This window comes from Hemiscyllium ocellatum, chromosome 1, assembly GCF_020745735.1.
Source record: "Hemiscyllium ocellatum isolate sHemOce1 chromosome 1, sHemOce1.pat.X.cur, whole genome shotgun sequence".
Taxonomy (NCBI): domain Eukaryota; kingdom Metazoa; phylum Chordata; class Chondrichthyes; order Orectolobiformes; family Hemiscylliidae; genus Hemiscyllium; species Hemiscyllium ocellatum.
Window position 1 is genome coordinate 96,530,331 of NC_083401.1, and position 26,050 is coordinate 96,556,380.

The following is a 26,050-nucleotide window of genomic DNA, read 5'->3' on the forward strand; positions in this document are numbered from 1 at the left end:
ATTCGACAGATTCAAATAAAACCTTCGAAGATGGGAGTTGCTTCCAATCTTTTGGTTAGGTCCGATAGCCCTCATTAAAATGAATATTCTTCCCCCCTGATGTTGTATCCTTTGCGAATGCTTCCTTTGCTTTTTACTAAGCAAATATTTAGTAGACTGGGCGGCTGGTTCAGTTCCTTTATCTGGTATCGCAAGCGACCCCTTATTAAATTGATTAAACTGCAGCTGCCCCACAGACTGGGAGGAGTGAACCTCCCAGATACCAAAAACTATCAACTAAGCTTGCAGCTATCTTATGTGAATGAGACCCTCATTCACTATGGTTGGACATTGAAGCATCTCAGGCAAGATGTCCTTTTGCTGTTTTTGGACAAAATGAAGATAGTTAAGGAATATTGACGTAGCCCAATAATTATTAATACTGTTAAAGCTTGGAGAGCAATGCGTTAGAGTGAGGGCAATATTGCCAAAACATCTTTTTTTACACCCATAATTGGTTTGCCAGGTTTTCAGCTGGAGATGATAGGCTCAGGATTTAAACTATAGGCAGCTAAGAAGTGTGTCTTGCCTGGGTGACTTATTCGAGGGGAATATACTGATGTCTTTCGACTAGTTGGCTCGCAAATACAGGTTGCCCAGTAGGGATCTCTTCTGTTTTTTTCAAATTAGGAATTTCAAAGAGACCACACTTCTGATTCTTATAGATATGACACAGAGAAAAGGGTGCAGAGTACTGAGAACACATTTTCTGTCAGCAATTAGATTAGATTACTTACAGTATGGAAACAGGCCCTTCGGCCCAACAAGTCCACACCGACCCGCCGAAGCGCAACCCACCCATACCCCTACATATACCCCTTACCTAACACTACGGGCAATTTAGCATGGCCAATTCACCTGACCCGCACATCTTTGGACTGTGGGAGGAAACCGGAGCACCCAGAGGAAACCCACGCAGACACGGGGAGAACGTACAAACGTCAGGCGCCTGAGGCGGGAATTGAACCTGGGTCTCTGGCACTGTGAGGCAGCAGTGCTAACCACTGTCTATCACCTATTGGGAGAGGCCCTTCAGACGAGTCCGAATGGCTTGTAAGGTAGGGGAGAGGGAGCCGGACTTTGAGACCTTCTGAAGAATAGGAGGCTATCTGGGAAAATGGAAGGAGGATCTTGATTTGCAACATGACCCATGCCTTGCAATTGAAAATTCTCCACAGGGTCCACTTGGCTGCAGATAGTCTTTCAAAATTTAAAGCAGGAGTATCTCCAATGTGTCCTAAATGCAAAATGAATATGGGCACGCTCACTCATTGTCTCTGGTCACAGGCTGTGGGCATACTGGAGCACTGTAGTAGGTGAAATAGAGAGGGTCTTAGGGACAGAGGTGGAGATGGACCCGGTATCTCTTCTTCTTGGCCTTATTAATCCATTTCCATTAGACGCGTACAAAAGAAAGCTTTTCAGTATCCTCACTTTTTGTGCAAGAAAGAACACTCTGTTAGGGTGGGTGTCTGACACCCCCCCGCCCCCCGCCCCCCAACCGGGTCTGTCAGGCTGGCGTAAGCTAGTCATGGAACACATCGCTTTGAACTTTCTTACAAGCATGGTGTACCATAAAACTGAGAATTTCCATAAGACATTGTGGCCCTTTCTGGGTACAGTTTGTCTGCCATATAAGGGCCTTTATATAGCCATGAATGTTCTGTTTAATGAATCTCATATCAGAGAGGAGGAACTGCGAACATACAAATATGTAGAAATTTATACTCTCGATGATCAAGGGCCATTACTTTGTTTCGTTGAGCTGTATTATTATTATTACTGTCATGATTTATTCGTTGTCAGTTATTATTTATTTATGTAATTAGTGGGTTTCTTTGTATTGTTTTGAATTGTTTTGTTTAGTATTTGTCATAATAGCCAAAAAAAAAGTGTCCACCTCACATCGCAGTTTTAGGAAGACTAAAACATAATGCCATGTAACAGCAGTATTCCTTACTGTAACAAAGTTGTATCTGTTTAATACCACAAAGTATAATTTCTATTGAATATTAGCTACATTTATTCAGGGTTTTTTTTGCGTTTTATACCCCGAGTCAGAGTACTGACTTTGTTTCCCATTGTTAATTTGTGATTGTAAGTAGCATTCTCAATTCTAAGAGCCACACAGCACAGAAGAGGTCCTTCCGTCCATCAAGTCTGTGTTAACCTATCTACATTCATCCCACTTTCCAGCACTCAGCCCTTCGCCTTGAATGTATGATATTTCAAGTCCTCATCCAAATATTTTTTAATGGTTGTGAGGTTTTTCTCCTCTTCTGCCCTCTCAGGCAGTGCATTTCAGATTCTCACCACCCTCTGAGTAAAAAAAAAGTCTTCAAATTCCCTCTCAACCCCTGCTCTTAAATGCTGTTTCCTATCCACCCTGTCCATATCCCTGCTATTCTCACGTACCTTAATTAGGTACCCCCTCAGGCTTCTTTGCTCTAAGAAAAACAAACATAAGCCTATCCAGCTTCTCTTCATAGCTAAAATACTCCAGCTCAGGCAACATGCTGGCGAATCTACTCTGCACCCTCTCGCTAATGTATGGAGTTTATACATTACAAATTACTTTGTTTGTTAGGGGTTTTTTTTAGTTAATGGTACAAATTAAAATGCGATACCCACAGTGTACTTCTTTAGATTACTGGGAGAATGGCTAATCACGTGAGAATACTTTATAAGATAAGGTGTTCTGCCTTGCTCTGCACAATGTGTTATTTTGCTGATGCAAAGTGAATTCCACAACATAATTGTTAAGTAAGCGTTAGGTTATTCAATATTTAATTAATAGTTGGTTGTGGATTTTCACAGGACTCTGTCATTTTCATATTGGAAATCATAAGTACCCATTATTTTAAGATTGTTTAGTAAAACTTTTAGCTGCAAGTGCCTGCAACAGAACATGTTCAAAATGCAAACTCCTTTTTAGGTAATCTGTTTGACTTAAGTGAAAAATTGCACCCATTTTCAAAAGCTGACAGTTATTTTATTCAATCTAAATGAGTATTTGAACTTGGTGATTGTAAATGTTTGAGGAACGTTTAATCTGTAGGTCAGGAAAATTGACTTGCAGCCTGACTGATTATGTCTTTGTGGCACTTCTCACAGAGCAGTGAATTGAAAGCTGTTCAAAAAAAATCAAATCCCTTGCTGCACAATTTAAAACTTTCGGTATATAACTTAATCTACCAGATTCAATTTAAACCATCATATGATAGACCAGAACTTCAGTTTTGTTGAAGAAAGACACATTTTGTTGAAGCTTCTTGACCTGCATTCAGGGGAAAGCCAACATTTCCGAGAGGAGATTGCTAATTAGTAGAGGTGTTGCTATGGAAATGCAGCAGTTATTGATATTTGATTGTTAATTACCAGGCTTGTTTAGATTTCAAAGTTAATGTGAGTCAAAGTTGCCACAGTTTCAAAGGACCATGAGCTATTCTCTCAATGTAAAGAGATGGTCGATGGTAGGTTTAACCTGGGGGTCACCACACCTCAAACAAGGAGAAAGGTTAAGAAGGCAGACTCTTCATGGTCACCTCAGCCGATATATTGCTTGAACCTGCACTGTTCGCATCATAATTCTAGGAAAGGAATAAACCAACCATAGTTAACCAGGAAAGTTAAAGACAGCATGAATTTGAAAGAAAACGTATACAATGTGGCAAAACTTGTGGTAAAGCAGAGGATAAGGAAGGTTTTGAAATCAGCAAAAGATAATCAAAAAAACAAAAGGGAGAGAAAACAAACTGTGAAGGTAAACTTGTAAATATTATGCAGAGGAGCAACATAAGCTGCTTTAAATATATGAAAAGAAAGAGGAGGGCGCTGAGAGAATGTGGCTGGGAAAATTAGAATGGGGAATAGAGAAATAGCACAGATGTTAAATACATATTTTGTATCAGTCTTCACAGTAGAAGACAGGAATAGGAAATTAATGTTTTTTTAGAAAAGCTAAGGACTCAAGGAGCAAAAGGAATACACACAGTAATTGTCATTGGACAAAATGTCCTCCAGAAACCTATGGGACTGTGTCCCCTAGACCTGATGGGATGCATTCCAGAAAACTAAAGGAAGTAGTTACAGGGATAATGGATGCACTGATAGTAAACTTACAAGAATCCTTAGATTCTGGAAAAGTCATAGTGATGTACAGCATGGCAACAGACCCTTCGGTCCAACCCATCCATGCTGACCAGGTATCCCAACACAATCTAGTCCCACCTGCCAACACCCAGCCCATATCCCTCCACACTCTTCATATTCATATACCCATCCACATGCCTTTTAAATGTTGCAATTGTACCAGCCTCCACACTTCCTCTGGCAGCTCATTCCATACACATACCACCCTCTGTGTGAAAAAGTTGCCCCTTAGGTCTCTTTTATATAATTCCCCTCTCACACTAAACCTATGCCCTCTAGTTCTGGACTCCCCCACCCCAGGGAAGAGACATTGTCTCTTTATCCTATCCATGCCCCTCATGATTTTATAAACCTCTATAACTTCACTTCCCAGCCTCTGACGCTCCAGGGAAAACAGCCCCAGCCTGTTCAGTCTCTCCCTATAGCTCAATTCCATCAACCCTGGCAACATCCTTGTAAATCTTTTCTGAACCCTTTCAAGTTTCACAACATCTTTCTGATAAGAAGGAGACCAGAATTGCACGCAATATTCCAACAGTGGTCTAACCAATGTTCTGTGCAGCTGCAACATAACTTCCCAACTCCTGTACTCAGTGCTCTGACCAATAAAGGAAAACATGCCAAATGCCTTTTTCACTATCCTATCTACCTGCAACTCCACTTTCAATGAGCTATGAACCTGTATTCCAAGGTCTCTTTGTTCAGCAACACTCCCTAGGACCTTACTATTCAGAGTATATGTCAAGCTAACATTTGCTTTCCCAAAATGCAGCACCTCGCATTTATCTAAATTAAACTCCATCTGCCACTTCTCAGCCCATTGGCCCACCTGATCAAGATCCCATAGTAATATAAGGTAACCTTTTTTCGCTGTCCACTACACCTCCAATTTTGGTGTCATCTGCAAATTTACTAACAATACCTGTTACGCTCACATCCAAGTCATTTATATAAATGGCGAAAAGTAGTGAATCCAGCACCGATCCTTGTGGCACACCACTGGTCACAAGCCTCCGGTCTGAACAACAACCCTCCACCATAACCTTTGAGCCAGTTGTGTATCCAAATGGCTAGTTCTCCCTGTATTCCATGAGATCTAACCTTGCTAACTAGTCTCCCATGGGGAACCTTGTCGAATGCCTTACTGAAGTCATATAGATCACATCTACCGCTCTGCTCTCATCAATCCTCTTTGTTAGTTCTTCAAAAACTCAATCAAGTTTTGTCAAACATTATTTCCCAAGCACAAAGCCATGTTGACGATCCCTAATCATTCCTTGTCTTTCCAAATACATGTACATTCTGTCCCTCATGATTCCCTCCAACAACTTGCCCACCACCAACGTCAGGCTCACTGGTCTATAGTTCCCTGGCTTGTCCTTACCACCCTTCTTAAATAGCAGCACCACGCTAGCCAACCTCTGGTTTTCTGGCACCTCACCTGTGACTATTGATGATACAAATATCTTAGCAAGAGGCTCAGTAATCACTTCCCTAGCTTTCCACAGAGTTATAGGGTATACCTGATCAGGTCCTGCGGATTTATTCACCTTTATACGTTTCAAGACATCCAGCACACTTTCTCCTCTGTAATATGGACATTTTTCAAGATGTCACCATCTATTTCCTTGCATTCTATATCTTCCATGTCCTTTTCCACCGTAAGTACTGATGCAAAATACTCATTTAGTATCTTCCCCCCCCCCCCCCCCCCAATTTTCTGTGGCTAAACACAAAGGCCGCCTTGCTGATCTTTGAGGGGAGAAAGTGAGGTCTGCGTATGCTGGAGATCAGAGCTGAAAATGTGTTGCTGGAAAAGCGCAGCAGGTCAGGCAGCATCCAAGGAGCAGGAGAATCGACGTTTCGGGCATGAGCCCTTCTTCAGGAATGAGGAAAGTGTGTCCAACAGACTAAGATAAAAGGTATGGACTTCAAAGATGTAAAAGGTTTAGAAAGGAATCGTGTCAGTTCAGTCTTGGTGGGCCGAAGGCCTGTGCCTGTGCTGAACTGTTCTTTGTTATTTGAAGTAACAATAGCTAAAGGGGAAGCAGTAATGTATCTGGATTTCCAGAAGATATTTTGTAATGTACCAAACATTACGCTACTTAATAACGTAAGAGCCCATAGTATTGAAAGTAGTATAATAACATGAATAGAAGATTGGCTAACTAATTGAGAGCAAAATATTGGAATAAGAGGGGCATTTTCAGGATGACAACCTGTAACTAGTGGACTGTCATAGGGATTACTGTGGGGGCCACAATTATTTACAATATTTATTAATGACTTGGATGTGGAAACTGGAACGCAGTCCAAATCACTAGGTTGATCCCAAGTATGGAGAGATTTTCTTCTGAGGAGAGGTTGAGTAGGCTGGGTTTGGACCCATTGGAATTTTGAAGAATGGGAGATGACCTTATTAAAATACACAAGATTACTAGGAAACTTAACAGGGTAAATGTGGAAAGTTGTTTCCACTGAAGTCTAAGGCTAGAGGATATAATCTCAGAATAAGGGATTGTCCATTTAAGGCAGTGATTTGAGGGTAGTGAATTTGTGGAATTCTTTCTGCAGAGGACTGTAGAGGCTGGCTGATCCAGAATATTCAAGAGTGAGATGGAGTTTTAATCTATGAGGGCATCAAGGTTTAGAGTTAGAAAAATAGAGTTCAGGATTATCAGATCAGTTATGATCAGACTTGGTGGGCTGAATGGCCTACTCCTGCTTCTATGTCATCTGGTCACTCAGAATCACAAACCAACTGTCCAGCCAAGGGAGCTAACTGACCAACATGCAATTCAAACCAAACTGGTTGACTCTGATTGGTCAGGGCATTGCCCTCATAAATGAACCTGCAAATTACTTCCATCAATTTTGTTGAGTTGAAGCAGACACAGAGCATGTCCATGTCCCTCACATCTGCAAGGTGCAGAATCTTGTATATTAATAGGTGTAGCTATAAATCACACTGTGTTCCCAACTGACGATCTTAAATCAGTTGTCAGTGTAATTATTTACATGATTCATCTCCAAGACTGGCAGATTGTATCAAGCAGCATACCCATTCAGCTGTTCACAACAAACATGATCCTGATTGAGCACAACCATTTCACTCTTGCAAAACTTAGAGTACAATGTCCAACATCAGATGTGATTGTGTTGGACAACATTTGCTAGATAATCCTGAGTGTGTGAATAATTACATTGATAACCAATTAAAGATTGTCAGTCAAACATAGTGTGTACACTTGCAAACACTGGAAGCTACATACACTAATACACAGGGCCCTGTTATTTGCAGACAAACAGAACATGTACTTGGCACTGCATCTGTTTCAACTAAACAACATAGTCATGAACATAAACAAGACAGCCATTTAATGGTCCATTTCTCAGAGCACTGCTTTGACTAATCAGAGTCAATCTGCCTGTTCAAAGTTTAAACTGAGTCTGGCAGTCAGTAATTAATCATCCTTATTAACTGCCGTAGCTTTCACTGAAATGCCTCTATCAATCAGATTTTATTTGCAAATCAATCAGCACTCTATTTATACAGTGTAAATATTAATAATCTTGTGATTCACTAATGTGTGCAAGACAAAAAGCTTTGACAACGTGTCTTTTCTCATTGATATTTATTCAATTCTGGTGTGCAAGGAGGAACTGTTTAAAAACCCCATAAAGATCATCCTAGGAGACCCAAACTAAAGCTTGCTTGTTCTTTCAGTCATGAGAATCATCTTCAGTAATACTAAAGGTTTTTTTAAATTTGATGTCTTAGTTTTAGTATGTATGCAAGTGAGTATCAAGCATAGGAACTCTATTGTCAACTACGAAATTTTATATTCCTACAACGTAGGAGCAGAATTAGGCCATTCAGCTAATTTAGTCTGCTCTGCCAATCAATGAGATCATGGGTGATCTAATAATCCTCAACTCTACTTTTTTGTCTTTTCCTCAGAACTGTTGACTCCGTAGCTGATTAAAAATCTGTCTACCTCAGCCTAAAATATACTTAATAGCCCTGCGTCAAATACTTTACCACAGGAAAGTATTCCACAGATTCTGCATCCCCTGAGAGAAGACATTCTCCTCCTCTCTGTCATAAATGTGTGATCCCTTCTTCTGAGATTGTGCCGTCTGGCTCTAGACTCTCCCACAATCGGAAACAACCTTTTCACATGCACCCTGTCAAGCTCCAAAGAATCTTGTACCTTTCAATAACAATTAGGTCACCAATCATTCTTCTAAATTCTGATGAGTACAGGCCCAGTGAAAAATGAAATGAACATTGCAGGCATTTTGCTTAAGGAAAGCATGTTTCCATATGCCAATAATATTCCTTATCTTCAGCTTCTGAACTATATTAGTGTGACCTGAATTCCCATTGTCCAATTCATCGTTGCTCTTCTGAGGTAGAAACTAATTATGAACTGGGCAAAATTCCACTTTGTTCTTGTAGAGCATTTTGAATATCATAAAAATTCCAAGGTGATTCATAGAAGGATAATCAAGTGTTGACACTGAGCCAAAGCAGGATATATTGGAGTAGATGATTAAAGCCTAGATCAGAGGTAGGTTTGAAGAAGAATCTTAAAGGAATATATCAAGTTGGAGAACAGCAAACTTTATAAAGGGGTCTTGATAGTTGAAGGCACAGTGATGAGAAAAAAGGAGTGAAGAAAGAACCTGATGCCAGAGTTGGAAGAACAGTGATATCACATGATGACAGCGCTTCAGCAGCTTCCAGAGCTGGAAGATCTTATGGAGGAAGGGGTGAGGCCATGGAGTGATTTTAACATCATGTTGAAAATTTGAAAATGAAACATTGAAGCATCAGAAGCCAGTGTAGGTCACAACTATGGCTTAACTCATGAAAGATGAACTTTAATGTGTTTGACACAGCTTCAGCACACTAGTTGGAGAACCAGTGGGAAACCCATGTCACTTCTGAGTGGGAAGCCTGACCACATCAGCAAGCACAATTTAATAATTGCAGGTTTTACCTGGGATTTGAGACCCAAGGGACAATATGCTGCTGGCAAATCAGAAGCTAGCTGCATTCTGTTACAAGCAGTACCACGATAATGGTCTGCCAACTGCAGTCAGCTGTGCATCCAGGGAGAGGCCCAGGCCACAAGTGTGTGAGGGTGAGATGTAGGTAGTAGAAGAGGGTGCTTCAGAGGCAATTACACGGGGAATTGTTTTCAACAATCGGGCACTTGTGCCAGTGAAAGACCTGGTTTGCCTGACCGTCTTTTGAAAAGTGGGAAAGTCTTAGTGTTCACATTTGCCATAATGTTCACTTGAGAATAATTGCCATCATATAGCTCAATAATAATGAGCTTGTTTGGCAACTTGCTACATGTAGGCACATTTCCCCTATGGGCACATTCCTGCCTCTTACTGAACTGATGGAGGTTTTCTGACCACTAGGACACTAACACGTGGCCTCTCCTGCAATTAGGCGGATCTGTATGGATTTTCCAACATATCAGGCTGCACTCAATCTTGAGTGAGTTAGGCTATAAATGGGAGAACTTGGGTGAGCTAAAGTTTAACCCGAGAGATTGGCCAGGAGAACAGTTTAATACTTGAATCTTCCAAGCAAAAAACGAATGATGAGCTCTTCAACATTGAATGGGTGAACAAGATTAGAAATCTGCAAAGTTGCAGAGATGGCATTAAGCATTGCGAAACAAAAATTCATCACTGGCCCCTTGTAGCTGGTCTTTGTTCCCACAGGCAGTAGAATGTAATCAAGCTATTCTGATCCCACTTGAAATACCAAAAAAAGTCAAAACTGTCTCCATTATACAAGGCTGTCATTGAAATTGTAATCCAATTACTTTGTCATCTTTGTCAATTGCTGCTTTTCATAAGTAATATTACCCACTTCCACTGCAGTATTAGCTAAAAACGTAATTTCAAAAATGAAGCACTCTTGACAGTTATGCTTTGGAGAAACAAAGGGAGGTTCCCAACATGGGAATGACAGAAGCCTGAATGGTATTTTAAGAATGCATTGTGATTCCATTAATCTGATTCTGTGCTAGGGAAATTAATTTGAAAGTGCTTTTAAGTATCATCTATCATTCAGCTGAATGTCAAACACTCAGCATGAGTGCTCATTAACCTAGTCAACCACAAGACAGCTTACCAGGTAGTCTACCTGCTGACTGTTTAAATATTTAGTACTTTTCAGAACAACTAACTCTTCAATACCTCAGTGGCACAATGATGATAACAACTACAGACAGGCTTTACAATCCATCCTGACTGCAAACCGAGGCTGCGGTTACACGAATGACAGCTATGAAGTACATGGTGAAATCTGTTATAAAGCAAGAGCATCTGTTTTAAAGGACTTTTACGTTGTCACTTTGGTTTGTAAAATTGTAGCCTCCTTGCATTCCACAGTCTGAATTAACAAAGCACCATCATAAAATCATCTGAAGAGTTACAGATTTATAAATGGAAGACACTGTGCTTGCTCTGTTATTTTGTGCAGTTCCATAGAATGGTGTGTCTTCATTGTTTCTCCATGATAATCTTACATTTCTTTTGTTATCACATTCTGTGTGTTTATTTCTATCGTTGTACTGTTTGGGAGTGTGCGTTTGCAAATCGTTTTTATTTCTTTACAAGTGTAGGCCAATTTTGTTTAATATAGTTTTTGTTCTTTCTACTTCCAGCTTCTATAATATTCATTGGTGTTTAATTCAGATAAATGTGAGGTGCTGCATTTTAGGAAAGCAAATCTTAGCAGGACTTATACACTTCATGGTAAGGTCCTAGGGAGTGTTGCTGAACAAAGAGACCTTGGAGTGCAGGTTCATAGCTCCTTGCAAGTAGAGTCGCTCATAGATAGGATAGTGAAGGGCATTTGGTATGCTTTCCTTTATTGGTTAGAGCATTGAGTATAGAGTTGGGAGGTCATGTTGTGACTGTGCAGGACGTTGTTTAGACCACTTTTGGGATATTGCGTGCAATTCTGGTCTCCTTCCTTTCAGGAGGATGTTCTAAAACTTGAAAGGGTTCAGAAAACATTTACAGGGATGTTGCCAGGGTTGGTGGATTTGAGCTGTAGGAAGAGGTTGAATAGGCTGGGGCAGTTTTCCATGGTGTGTCGAAGGCAATGGGGTAACCTCATAGAGGTTTATAAAATCATGAGGTGCATGAATAGGGTAAATAGACAAAGCTTTTTCCATGGGGTGGGGGTGTCCAGAACTAGAGGGCATAGGTTTAGGGTGAGAGGGGAAAGATATAAAAGAGACCTAAGGGGCAACTCTTTCATGCAGAGGGTGGTACGTGTATGGAATGAGCTGCCAGAGGAAGTGGTGGAGGCTGGTACAATTGCAACATTTAAAAGGCAACTGGATGGGTATATGAATAGGAAGGGTGTGGAGGGACATGGGCCAAATGCTGGCATATGGGGCTAGATTGGATTGGGATATCTGGTCAGCATGGATGAGTTAGACCGACGGGTCTGTTTTCGTGCTGTATATCTCTATGACTCTACGTGGCTAGTCCAGTTCAACTTCTGTTCAATGATAAACCAGAGGATGTTGATAGTGGGGAATTCAAAGATGGTAATGCCACTGAATGTCAAGAATGTCTCTTTTTGGTGATGGACTTTGTCTTAGACTTTGTGGCATAAATTTTACTTGACACTTGTCCGCCCAAACCTGGATATTGTCCAGCCCTTGTTGGACTGCTGGATATAGTGCAATTGTCAGTGAACAACTCCACTTGAAGGGAAGTAACAGCCATGTGGTCCTATTGCTGGACTGTTAATCCAAAGACACAGGAAATGTTCCGTGGACCTGCCTTAAAATCCCTCCGCAGAAGATGGTAGAATTTGAATTCAATAAAAATCTAGAATTAAGAGTCTAATAATAACTACAAATCATCTTCAATTGTTGGAAAACCCCATCTGGTTTGCTAATATCTCTTAGGGAAGGAAACATCTCTCCTTACCTGGTCCGACCTACATGACTCCAGACCCACTTAAATATGGTTGACTCTTAACGGGCCTTTAGGCAATAAATGCTGGCCTTACCAGTGACACCCTCATCCTGTGAATGAATTAAAAGTAAGATTTCTGACCTTATGATGAAATGAAGGTCATTGATGAAGCAGCAAAAGACAGTTGGCTGTAAGACACTACACTGGGGAACTGCAAAATTGTCCTGGAGCTGAGATGGTGGAATACTAACAGCTATCTTCCTTAATATCAGGTCTGACACCAATTAAATGAGAGTTACCCCGATTCTCATTGTCTCCATTTTTGCTTGAGCTCCTTGGATGCCACATTTGCTCAAATGATGTCAAGGGTAGTCACTTCTTGGCAGTGCACACAAGTGCATAGAAAACAGATGAGTTATTGTACCACAACTCTTGTGTAGAACATTTGAGAAAATAAAATTCAAAACATCAAAAAGTCACTTGGTCTAGTAACTACTCCAATGAAATTATTCCATATATTGGACTTAAATATTTTATGTTATCAGTACTTAATACAATGCTATGTGTTTTGACATGAACGTAAGTTTTTTCTAGTACTAATCTGTGTCACTCGGTCATTCCAGGAATAGAATCTCGATTTAGATTTTATATGAATTCTGCACCAGTGAGCTTGACTGTGACAGAACCAATTTGCTTTCCTAGTTTATATGCAAATTATTTTGGCCAGATAATTATGTGATTTTGAAACTGCTCTCCTACATTTCTGGGAGTGACTGAAAGGCATTGAAAATCATTTTAATTGAACAAAATTGTAATCTGTTAACAACAAATTATTACATTTATACATCTATATAAACTTTAGATTAGTTACTACTATAATATTAGATTCCACAAGTGATATATAGGCAAAAACATTTTTGGGGCAGTGGTTGTTGAATGTTCATGGTAAGTGACCTAATTATTAGCATAATGCATTTTTGAAACAATGAGTATGAATTGTTTTGAGCATGAATTATGTAGTTTCTGTATGGCATGATTGAGTCACTGTCAGGAAATCCACAGAGGAGCTAATGGCCTAGTAGGATTTTTGTTAGATGATTAATCCAAAGACCCAGGTTCAAATCTCACCAGGGCAGATACCTGGAAATAAGCATCTAATGATTGCTATTGTCAGTTGTTGGAAAAAACATCTGGTTCATTAATGTCTTTTAGGGAAGAAAGCTGCCCTGCCTGAAAGGAAACTGGTCTGACCTACATGTGACGCTCAGTAATGTAGTTGTCTCCTAGCTGCCCTCTGGGTAATTAATGGGTAATGAATGCTGCCCTAACCACGACATCTATATCCTGTGAATGAATAAAAAAAATCACTAGATGGGAGAAGTCAGTGTCAGGAATTAGAATGCATTTCCATTTTTGACACCCAGTCTCAAATCAGAACTTTTGAGTAATGTATCACACAGAACAAATGCTTTTCCCTCACCACACTCTTGATGTGCTTTTCCAGCACCGCACGCTTGACCTCTCATTCCTGATGAACGGCTTATGCCTGAAACATCAATCCTCCTGCTCCTCGGAAGCTGCCTGACCTGCTGTGCTTTTTCAGCACTACCCTCTTGACTCTGATCTCCAGCATCTGCGGTCCTCACTTTCCCCACAGAACAAATGCAGTCAAGTTTCACATTGCCTAACATCAAATTCAAATAGTATACCTAATATTGTACACTGTGAATATTTTCATGTCTGGCATCAACCATAATTTGTATTAGATTTCCTTTGCTGTTGCTCACAGCAAAGTATGCATTGTCATAATGTGATTTATGGTCTTTGTTAAAACCAGTGTTGGAATTTTCAGATTCAACTTGTGTGAATGTCAAGGTTTTTTTTGTAATTCGTTTCTATTATGCCTAGTTACATATGTAGTGAATTTATATTTTCATTTTTTTTGAAGTTAAGAATCTGAAAAGGGTGGTAGCATAAATGTCACAGGTGGTTGAATAGATGAAAGATTTTTAGAAGGGAAATCATAAAGGGAATCAGTAGATCTAGGAGCCAAGAATGGTGTGTTGGGAAGAGACACCTTGATCCTGGGAACATAGGAGAGATATGATTTTTGGAAGTAACATGATGGAAAAGAGCCCTGTTGTATTTCACCAGTGATGTGAAAGAATGGACCATAATTTAGTGTTAGGTGTAGATGCACTTGATGTGGTTTGGGAAGTAGTTGGATAAGTGAAGGACAGGCTAAACATTATGAGAGGAAGATAATGATTAGGAGCAATTTTATATAAATGTAAATGTCCATGGGATATGGACATTGCCAGCCATGCCAGCATTTATTGGCCATGTCTAGTTATCCTTGAGAAGGTCCTTGAGTGACTATCTTGAACTACTGAAGTCCCTTTGGTGTAGTTAACACACACTAACACACACACACACACACACACACACACTAACACACACTAACACACACACACACACACACTCACTCACTCACTCACTCACTCACTCACACTCTGTTCAGACGAGAATCGCAGGACTTTGACCCCAGTGACAGTAAGGGAACAGTGATGTTGTTCCCAGTCAGCATTGTGTGTGACCTGGAGGGGAACTTGCAGGTGGGGTGTTCCCCTTGTGGGTCTGTCTAAGGAGCAGTCTTAAGTTACTGCAGTGCACCTTGTACGTGTATCTCGATGGTTGAAGAAGTAAATGCATACATATGTGGTGCCAATCAAGTGGCTACTTTGATCTGTATGGTGTCAAGCTTCTTGACCATTGTTGGAACTGCAGTCATTGAGTGGGGACTATTCCATCACACTCCAAACTTGTGTCTTGTAGGTGGTGGACAGATATTGAAGAGATAGGAGATGAGTTACTTGCTGCAGAATTTACCGATCTTTGACCTGGTCTTGCAGCCACGGTGTTTATATGGCTGGTCCAGTTCAGTTTATGGTCGGTGTTAATCCCTAGAATTAATTTTGGGGAATTGATGATAATGCATTAAATGTCAAAGGAAGGTGCTTAGATTCTATCTCATTGGAAATGGTAAATTGCCTTTACTTGTGTGGTATGTATGTTACTTGCCATTTGTCAGTCCACAACTGAATGTTGTCCAGGTCTTCTTGCATTTGAATAGGAATTGTCTCAATGTCTGGGAAGTTACAAGTCATGTTTAATATTGTGAAGTGATTATAAAAGATAGGATTTATTGACATTTAGAGAGGTAAAAATTGATTAAGGTTCGTCAGCATGGTTTTGTGCAAGGAAAATCATGTCTGTCAAACTTGATTGAGTGTTTTGAGGAAGTTACCAAAAAGGGTGAAGATGGCAGAGCAGTAGACATTGTTAATTTGAATTTTAGTAAAACCTTTGTCATGATTCCGCATGGTAGACGAATCAGTGAAGTTAGCTCACATGAGATTCAGGGTGAGCTTGCCAACTGAATACAGAATTGGCTTAATGGCAGGAGCCAGAGAGTAATGGTGGAAGGTTGCTTTTCAGACTAGAGCTCTGTCACCAGAGGTATTCCACAGGGATCGGTTCTGGGTCCTCTTTTGTTTGTCGGTTATATAAATGATTTGGATGAGAATATAAAAGGCATGGTTAATAAGTTTGCGGGACGACATCAAAATTGATGGCATAGTAGAAAATGAAGAAGGTTTTCCAAGATTACAAAGGGATCTTGATCAAGTGTATCAAATGACTGAAAAATGGCAGATGGAGTTGTATCTGGATAAATATGAGGTACTGCATTTTGGTACAACAAACAAGGGTAAGACTTATACAATTAATGGGAGGGCCCTGGGTAATGTTATGTTACAGAGGGCCCTGGGAGTGTCAGTACATAATTCTTGAAGTTTGCATCACATCTAGACAGGTGGTTAAAAAGACATTTGGCACGCTTGCCTTCATTGCTTAGTTTTGCATATTGGAGTTGGGAAGTCACGTTGCGATTGTACAGGACATTGGTGAGGCATCTTCCGGAATACTGTGTCCAGTTATAGGAAGGATCTTATCAAGCTGGAGAGGGTTCAGAAGAAATTTACCAGGATTTCGCCAGGTATGAAAGGCTTGAGTTATAACAAAAGGTTGGATAGGCTGGGACTTTTTTCACTGGAGCATAGATGTTTGAGAGGCAATCTGATAAAAGTTTATAAAATAATGAGAGGTGTAGATAGAGTTAGTTGCATTTGTCTTTTCCCTCGGATGGGGGTTTTCAAGACTAAGGGGCACATTTTAAGGTGCGAGGAGAGAGATCTGAAAAAAACTTAAGAGGCAAATTGTTTACACAGAGGATGGCCCGCGTGTGGCATGAACTTCCTGTGAAAATGGTGGATGTGGGTACAATTACAACGGTTAAAAGATATTTGGATAAATACATGAATAGGAAAGGAACAGGATATGGGCCAGGAGCAGGAAGATGGGACTAGTATAGTTTGGAATTGCGTTCGGTATGGACTGGTTGGACCAAAGGGTCTGTTTCTGTGCTGTATGACTCCATCAGTGAACATTCCCCCTTCTGACCACATGGTGAAGGGAAAGTGATTTATGGAACAGTTGAAGAGGGCTCTTGTTATTGAGTTGATTGATCTCCAACAACTCAACTTGTAATGGGTATGACTCGAACTAATGTTGAGTTTTCTCGCTGACTTGTACTGACTCCAGTTTTGTTTGGGCTCCTTGGCACTGCTGTTGGTCAAATGCTGCCTTGATGTCAAGGGCATTTACTCTCACCTTAACTCTCTTGTCCATGTTTAGGCCAATTTTCTAATGATGTCAAGAACCTGTTGGTTCTGAACATTAGTGATTATAGATGCTTATTAGGTTATGGCATCACTGGGTACTTGATCAGGGAAAGGAATTGAATGATTTGTATCATCAGTAGAAACCTCACAGAATTTGGGAGAAAGGTAATGGGTATGTGCAAGTACCAGGGAGGAGGATGTGGCCATCAGGGTGATTTGGGAGAAAGTTCTTGGAGTCCAGAGGAACACTAGGATCTAATAGTTTTGCAAGTGTTCTGCTGATATTTGGGGAGAGAAGAGTGTTAAAGACATTAAATGTTCATAAATCTTCATAAGCATCCCACCTGTACTGCAACCGATGACCAATGAGGTTTCCTGGCGGTAAACTGAGAAATCTGCCGTCTTTAAATGAGACTGGCTAATTAAATATTGAACAGCAATTCAATCTTAGGTCTTTGTAGCCTGTAAACATTAGGATTCCATGTTACAATACAACTTCAAACTCAACCATTGGAGTGCTTTTTGTTATAATCCTGCAACACAAATACAGTAAAGATGGAAGGAATGCACATTTTAAATTTTTAAAAATTCAAGCATGGGATGTGGGCATCGCTGGTTGTGCCAGAATTTATTACCCATCCCTAATTGCCCAGGGGGCTGTTAAAAGTCAACCACATTACTGTGGGTCTGGATTCACATGTAGGCCAGACTAGGTAAGCATGACAGATTTCTATCCTAAAGGACATTAGTGAACCAGATAGGTTTTTCCAAACAATCAACAGTGGTTTCATGGTCATCATTAGACTGTTTATTCCAGATTCTTTATTGAATTAAAATTCAACCATCTGCCATGGCAAACTTTGAACCAAGGTCCCTACAACATTACCTGGCTCTCTGGATTATTAGCCTAGTGATAATAACACTAAGCCATTTGTCTCCTGTTGGGCTACAAGGGTGTGAAATTATTGAACGATATCATGTATACTTTCTTTCAGGTTGTTCCTCAGCATCTGCGTTAACATTTGACAAAGCCGCTAGTGTTGTGGATCAAGCGTTTGAAACACTTCGGAGCATAACAAGAGCACGGGCGCACATGAAGCAGTTCAAGGCAGTGTATAGCCCCGGTGATGACATCCACCAGGTAAGGATATTAAATTTAATCAAATCGTCCCTTTTATGTCTTTAATGTTTGGTGAAGCATTTCTACTTCTCAGGATGAAAGATGTCACAAATATGAAATGAAACATTCACTCTTCTCTTGATGAAGCACTACCAGGTCATATCTACCATATTGCAGATGCATATACATCCCCACTTCCCCCAGGCACATAAGCAGAGGCCAGTCAGTGAATCGGTATTTTTGGCAAGTTAATCTCTCACCAGACCCTTTCCTACCCATGGGTGGTTGAGACGTGGTTGTTGGTTGGTTGGTCAAGTTGAGAAACATTAACCCAAAATTTCCAAAATCCAAATCTTTGGATAGTGGAAATTCAAATGAATTGGGATATGTGTGTCAGGACCCTGCTGAGGTCTGAATGTACACATGTGGGGAAATTGCCCAGGAAGTTGAACCTTCCATAAGGGTGATTTCTGCTGCCTGGAACCCTCTGTGGATTTCTCAAACACTGCACTGTGTGTTAGAAACTTGAGCAAGATATATTTGGGATTTACTGGGGATGAATCCACAGCACATTGACTTCAAGAAGGAGACTCGCTAACACCTTTTCAAGGCGTAGTAAGGATGGGTAGTAAATTCTAAAATGAATATGTAACCAGTAGCCTCCAAAAACAAATAAATAAATTAAAAATAATTTCCCTGGAAATGTTACATTGAGCACCACCATCAAATCCATTTGATGCACCCTTCACCTCCTCCCTCCCCACTGAAAGACTTGGACCTGTAAACACTTAGGAGAAAGTGAGGACTACAGATATTGGAGATCTGTCGAAAACTGTGGTGCTGAAAAAATACAACTGGCGAGGCAGCATCCAAGGAGCAGGAGAGTCAACGTTTCGGGCATAAGCCTTTCATCAGAAACCTTTCCTGATGAAGGGCTTATATCTGAAATGTAAGCCGTTTGAAAAACAGAGCTCCAACAGCAAGATGCAGAGCCACTTTGTGCAGAGTTTTTTGCTGGAAAGATTGACAGCAAACTTATAAAGATGGTTGCTGGAGAGATATCTAAAGAATCACTCCATATCCTCGAACAGATTGGTATCATCAAACCTAAAGCTAGGAATACAATATGGGATATTTGGAATGATGTCTGCAAAAGAAGAGCTTCAAGTTAATGTAAAGTGTTAGATAGACATTGGTATTACATGTGACATCATGAGCTTTGTAGATCTGTGTGAAATCGTTGAAAATAGTGACCTGAAAATGGATCTGTTGAGGTTAAATTTGATGCTAAATAATGGAACAATGCTCATCCTAAAATTGCAAACTAAGCTGACAGACCAACACAATGGGATGAAAGAAACTCTGCAGATCAGCTGAAATGATTCAAAATCTTGGACCGGTAACCATCCACATACCACAAAACATTTGCAGCATTTTATAAGTTATTGAATGCTGAACAGATCCTGACAAATTTTAAGTTGTTTGCTCAAGTTTTGACTGTCTTCCTGCTGACTATCATCTCCAAGTAAATGGGTGTATGAGTTCAATTCAGTATCAGCTGAGAGGTCCATCAACCCTCAATCCATGCTTGAAAACAAGACAAAGGATTTGGAAAAGAAGAGAATTCTCAAAAATCTGATGATTGCTACATACTGGACTAGCAGCATGGAGCAGTGGAAAAAATCTGGAAAGGATCTCACTAAAACTTTGAAGAGATCTCACTATCTCATGCAAATCTTGCAACTATTTGCCAAAGCAAAGCTCTTTATTATACTTGATGCAAAGGATGGATACTGTTAAATGAATTACAAAAGCAGCAATTTCCTGGCTGCGTTCTGGACACCATGTGGGAGATACTGGTACTTGCACATTACCATTTGCTATTTCTACTGCTCCAGAACAATACTTTCACAGACCGCATGAGATAATACGTATCTTCCAGGAGTGTAAGCAAGTACAGATGATCTGCTCATTGGGTGTAGAGACACAATGGAGAAGGCATCACAGAATTTGATCAGAACCTACTGAAACTTCTAGACAGAGGTGGCAGGATGAATCTGAAGCTGAGCAAGAAAAACGCTACAACTGAAGATGACTGAAGTCAAGTAATTTAAATGCTGACACCCAAAGGACATTGCCCTAATACTGGTAAGTGGGACCTTTGGTAGAGATGCAACAACCAGTAGATGTGAAAGCATTTTCTAAGACTGGTGAACTATCTAGCTAAGTTCTTATCTCATTTATTCATATGAACCTCTTTGCAAGCTCACTGCAAAGGATGTTCATTGATATTGGGGCATTGATGAGAAGCAGCTTTCACTTCATCAAACAGCGAATAATGATGGTACAACCCCTGAGGGACTGTGCTGGCAACTATGGGCGGCACGGTGGCACAGTGGTTAGCACTGCTGCCTCACAGCGCCTGTAGACCCGGGTCAATTCCCGACTCAGGCGACTGACTGTGTGGAGTTTGTACGTTCTCCCCGTGTCTGCGTGGGTTTCCTCCGGGTGCTCCGGTTTCCTCCCACAGTCACAAAGATGTGCGGGTCAGGTGAATTGGCCAAGCTAAATTGCCCGTAGTGTTAGGTAAGGGGTAAATGTAGGGGTATGGGTGGGTTGCGCTTCGGCGGGTCGGTGTGGACTTGTTGGGCCGAAGGGCCTGTTTCCACACTGTAAGTCTAATCTAATCTAATCTATGAAGTTATCCTGCACTGTAATGCCAGCAAGAAGGAACTTCAAGTAATCCTCATGCAGCACAGATCCAAAGCAATGTATCGCTGCTACACAAAGATTGAGAAAGGATGCCTCCCTCCTTGCTTGTGAGCATTTTCATCAGTGTCTGTCTGGGAGAGAGTGTAAGAGATGGAATACTGACTACAAGCCAGTTCAAAATATACTTCTCTGGTCACATCTATCCACTCTGAAACGTAAGAAATTATGTTACTTTGCTTTTAGAGATATCATTTGGAGGTGAAATGCCAGCAAGAAAAGTAAGGATAATCACCAATATGCTGTCAATGGTAGTGCTCCCTTTGAGAGAAGTTGATAATACTGTGACAGAGTGTGATATCTTATAAATTCAATGAGAAGTAACAGTATAATGTACTTTGGAAATCTGTTATGATCCCAGCTGATGGTAATGCTGAATAAGTCAGATCCCAAAATGCAACCTGGCTTGATTTTTACCATTTGTTTACAGTTGGTCACTGAACATAATCATGAAACTGCCAATATACTGTTAGCAAAAGAACATCAAAGTTTATTCACACAAAAGGAAAAAAAAAGTAGCTGAAATGGTTTTATTACAAATATCAAAAAAAATTCCTTTAATGTAAGTAATAACCTTCAAGCCTAAGTGAAGAGTCACCCTGTCTCCATTTTTAAAGTTTCTTGTTGTTAGCACAACTGTAAATCCTTTATTTTCAGCAAATGTCTGCATTCACACTATGTCCTTTCTTTTGTTCATGTTTCTTCTTGACACCCTGAAGCAAGCAGTTAATACAATCTCAAACAAAAACATAAATTGCTGGAAAGGTTTAGCAGGTCTGGCAGCATCTGTGGAAAGAAATCAGCGCTAACATTTCAGGTTGAGTGACCCTTCCTCTGAATATGTTCGGAAATAAACCTGCATATTGCCTTTCTAAATAATCTTGTTTCTGTGGCTGTTCCTCTGTGTCATCGGTCATCTTATTGATATGCAATAGCCCAATTTGGTTCCTCTCTTCTATCTTTGCTTCTAATGCACTGAATTATTCACTTCTAGGCTTCAAAAGACCTCACTTATGTGCATGTAAAAGGTTTGCAGAAACCTAGTGCTACATGCAAAGCTCAAAAATAAAATTAAAATAATGCACTTTGCCTCTTAACATACACAATGTAGAAATACAAATCAAATGTAAAACTATCCAAGGTTCTTCTGTAAATACATAGAATTTAGGAGCACCAGTAAGCCATTCAGCCCTTCACATTTGTTCCACCATTGAATAAATTAATGACTGTTCTGATTGTCACCTCAAATCCACATTCTTGCCAATCCTGTTAACCTTTCATTCCCTATCCCTTAACAATAATTGCTTCTGTTTTAGGTATGGACTGGTTGGACTGAAGATTCTGTTTCTGTGCTGTATGACTATGACTCTGAGTCTGCTTCCACCACCTTTTCAATAACCCTCTGAGAAGACAAAAATTACCCTGTTTCTATTTTAAATGGGCAACCCTGATTTTTAAACAGTGATCCCTAGTTCTGCCAAAAGAGAAGACCTATGCATCATATGTCCAACCTTTCCTCCTAAGACAAAACTTTCATCCCAGGCTTTAGTCTGGTAAACTTTATCCAAGCCACCTGCAATATACTAACAGTTTCCCTTAAATATTGTGCCCTGTGATCTCACCAGTGTCCTGAAACATGACCACCTACTTTTGTATTCAATTCCCCTCACAAAAGTGGTAACAAAGTGATTTTCTAATCACTGTGCCTATGTGCTAACCTTTTACCATTCGTGGACATGAGGACACCGTGATCCCTCTGCACCTCTGTGCTCTGAAATTATTCACCATTCACATAATCTACTTCTTAATTATCCCTCCTGCCAATTTTGACAATTTCACATCTACCCATGTTATACCTCATTAACCATCTCTTTGCCCATTTATTTAACCTACCTTCTGTAACCATCTCTTCGCAACTTGCTTTTCTACCTACCTTTTTGTTGTCAACAAATTTGGCAACCACACCTTCTTGTCCTTTCATTCAAATTGTTTATATACATTGTGAACAGTTGGTGTCCCACCACTAATTCCTGTGTTGCATTACTTGTTACATCTGACAAACCTAAAAAAAAAGACTCCTTTTGGCCTCCTGTCTGTTTCCTATTAGCCAGCCAATCTTCTATCCACACCAAAATGCTATCCCTCTTCACCACGAGCTTTCATTCTCCGAATAACCTTTCATGCGACATATTTTCAAATGCCCTCTGGACATGTTACCTCCCTAGAGAGCTCTAGTAAATTGGGAAAGCTAATCGCTTGTACCTACAATGATTTCCCTTTTTCAAAACTTTGCCTGATTATCGTGAGCTTATCTAAATGCCCTGCAATAACTTTTTTTAAAAATAGTAAAGGTTCTAATATTTTCCAAATAACTGTGGATAATCCAAGATGGAGGTCAGGAAAAAATTGTGGCGATAAGATCTCCTTTTTTGAGGTATTTTCAGTGTTAGAGCTGATTTCCTCGAATTCTAGGAGTAGTAATTATTGTTTTATAATTGCACCATTTAAAAGACATCTGATTGGTTATATGAATAAGAAGGCTTCAGAGGGATAAGGGCCAAATGCTGGCAAATGGAATCAGGTTTATTTACGATATCTAGCATGGACGAGTTGGTCCAAAGGTTCTGTTTCCGTGGTGTATATCTCTTTTTTTTTTAAAGATATTTTTATTAGAAATTTAATATTTTGACAGATTTACAAAAATAAACAGAACTTTCAAGCACAAACATTAATATAAAAATAGATCTTAAATATATAATCATCAAAATTCAAAGGAATGATACTAAAGAAGAAAGAAAAACAATGAAACTCAGTTAACTACTAATCTAATCCACAATTATCCAGAGTGTATAGTTGAGTCACTTACATCCTTCAAACAAGAGAAAATGTTCTCTAATACACTCATAACAGTATAATAAAAAGGAAACTATTTCCAAACAATAAGAGCAAAAAAAAACATATTTGAATGGAGATCCTCCCCCCTGTTCTCAGGGGGCCTTACTTCCTTTCTAAAGGTCCACCATATCCTCTCCCAAACAGTGTCCCACCCTTGACCCGGGCGCTCCTTAATAGGATTTAGATATAATACCGAGCTAGAGTTGACAGTGAGCGCCCCACCCCCACCCCTCCCCACCCATACCTGAGTATATCTGATACATCAATGCCACGTACAAACACACATAACTATAAAATTACAACTCCAACAAATTACAATTAAGTATAATAACATAAAATAGCAAGAGAAGACAACCCTGCTCCCAGAAGCAAAAGTAAAGTAGAGTAAAGTATCCACTTCTCCCCACGGAGTGTGGAAGAGGCAAGCCAACATAAATTGTCTCTTACGATTTATTTAAACGAGTCTAAAAGTTCCTTAGCCTCTTCTGGTGATCTAAAATTATACTCGGATCCTTCGTGGGTAAAGCATAACGTCGCTGGGTAGCGTAAGGTGTATTGAATATTTAAGTTCCTTAGACATTTCTTCACCTCATCAAACGCCTTCCTCCTTCGTGCCAAAGCCGGGGAGAAGTCCTGAAATAACATAATCTTGGATCCTTCATGAATCATAGCTTTAGGATCCTTTCCAAGATTTCTGGAGGCATCCAGGAGTATCTGCCTCTCCCTATAACTCTGCAGCCGGAACAGGACCGGGCGTGGGCGCTGGTTTGGGCCAGATCCGCGTACTGCGACCCGGTAGGCCCACTCCACCCTTACCCGGTCAGTTTCAGCCCCCAGGTTTAAAAGCTAGGGCAACCATCGCTCCAGAAATACTACTAACTGTCCCTTCTCTTCTTGTTCAGGGAGGCCCAGAAGACAGATATTCTTTCTCCGATTTCTATTATCCAGGTCATCCATGTAGATTTCAAAGGCCCGGACTCTCTGCTCCAGAGCTCGCACCTGTTCTGCAGCTGTTTATGCTGCAGCCTCGGAGGTCGTGGCCTTTAGCTCCGCCCCCTTCACTCGGCCCTGCAGTTCCTCGAGAGCCTGGCTGTGTTTCTGCAGCTTTTCTTCGAATGAGTTCCATCTCTGTCTGGATTCTGCGATGAAATTGACGAGTGTCGTTTCCAGCCTGGCAATCATCTCTTCAAGGCCTGTTTTTACATCAGCTACAGCCGGAGGAGGAGAGGAGGGTGGGGGAGGGGTCTTTGTTTTCTGAGAGCTGCGGGATCCCTTTGGTTTACTCATTATCCACTTAGTATTAAACTGCTTAAATATAATAGTAAACAGCTAATTAAGGTTAGAAAATTTTTTTGGGTGGTTTGGTAAGTGTGGGGGGGTGAGTAACTCACTTTACCCAGGTTTTGGGAAGAGCACTGTAAACTCAGACTTGCTGAGTCGCCGCCATCTTGGATCTCCCTGGTGTATATCTCTAACTTGTCGATAGTTCCCTACTTTCTGCCTTGCTCCCTTTTTGAATAAAGGAGCTACATTTACTATGTTCCAATCTAAAGGAATCTTCCTGGAATCTAAAGAGGTTTCGAAATTTATAACCAACCTGCAAACTATATAGCTAGCTACTTCTTTTAAACCCTGGGATAACATCTGTCAGACTCCAGTGACTTGTCAGCTTGTGTTTCAATAATTTATAGTATTGAATTGAGTTGAATGATTTGTTGTCACTTGCATTTTCTAATGGATAAAACAGTAAATGATAGTGAAAAGTTTCAACTGTCGCCAGCTGTCAACTATCAATCCAGCACCATTTTGAATAGCTTAAGAAGAAAAAGAGTAACTGAAAGAGAGTCTGTCTCCAACATGAGTTCTGAGCAAGCTCACCAACCACACCTGCACCAGCCCTCCTGCACTGCCTCACTGCTGCCTGCACTGATCTCACCAACATAGGAGGCACCATTCTTTAGACGCTATCTCTTCACTACTGGGCCCACCTAAACCAAGTCACATGCTGCCCCCACACTCACCCTGCAAACAAGAGTCTCAGGCTCCGCTGCCACCGCCACCTCGCCTTTAACTAGGACTCCCAGCTCCAGGCATCCTGACCGCAACCAGGAGTCTGTGGCTTTGCTGTTGCCTCGGTGATGCCAGGAGTTTCTGCTCCAGGCATATCACGCTGCCACTGCTTCAGCCACCACCAGGAGTCCCTGCTGTGGGCCCACTGCAACCAGGAGTCCCTGAGTCGGCTGCCAGGCCTGGCCACCATCAGGCCAAGAGTCCTGTTCTAGCTGCCACCCTCCAAAATGTCGCCTTGACAGCGCCACCACCTTAAGTCCGCTGTCAGTGTCTCCAATCACTCGAGGAGCTTTGC

At 40.7% G+C, this 26,050-nt stretch overlaps 1 protein-coding gene across 1 annotated transcript in view; it reads left to right on the forward strand.

Moving 5' to 3' along the window:
* scfd2 (sec1 family domain containing 2) overlaps nucleotides 1-26,050 on the forward strand; it is a 320,194-nt gene that overhangs the window by 265,044 nt on the left and 29,100 nt on the right. The window contains exon 6 of the mRNA XM_060830813.1: nucleotides 17,897-18,042. Coding sequence (XP_060686796.1) covers nucleotides 17,897-18,042 — 146 coding nt within the window. The remainder of the gene's footprint in view (nucleotides 1-17,896; nucleotides 18,043-26,050) is intronic.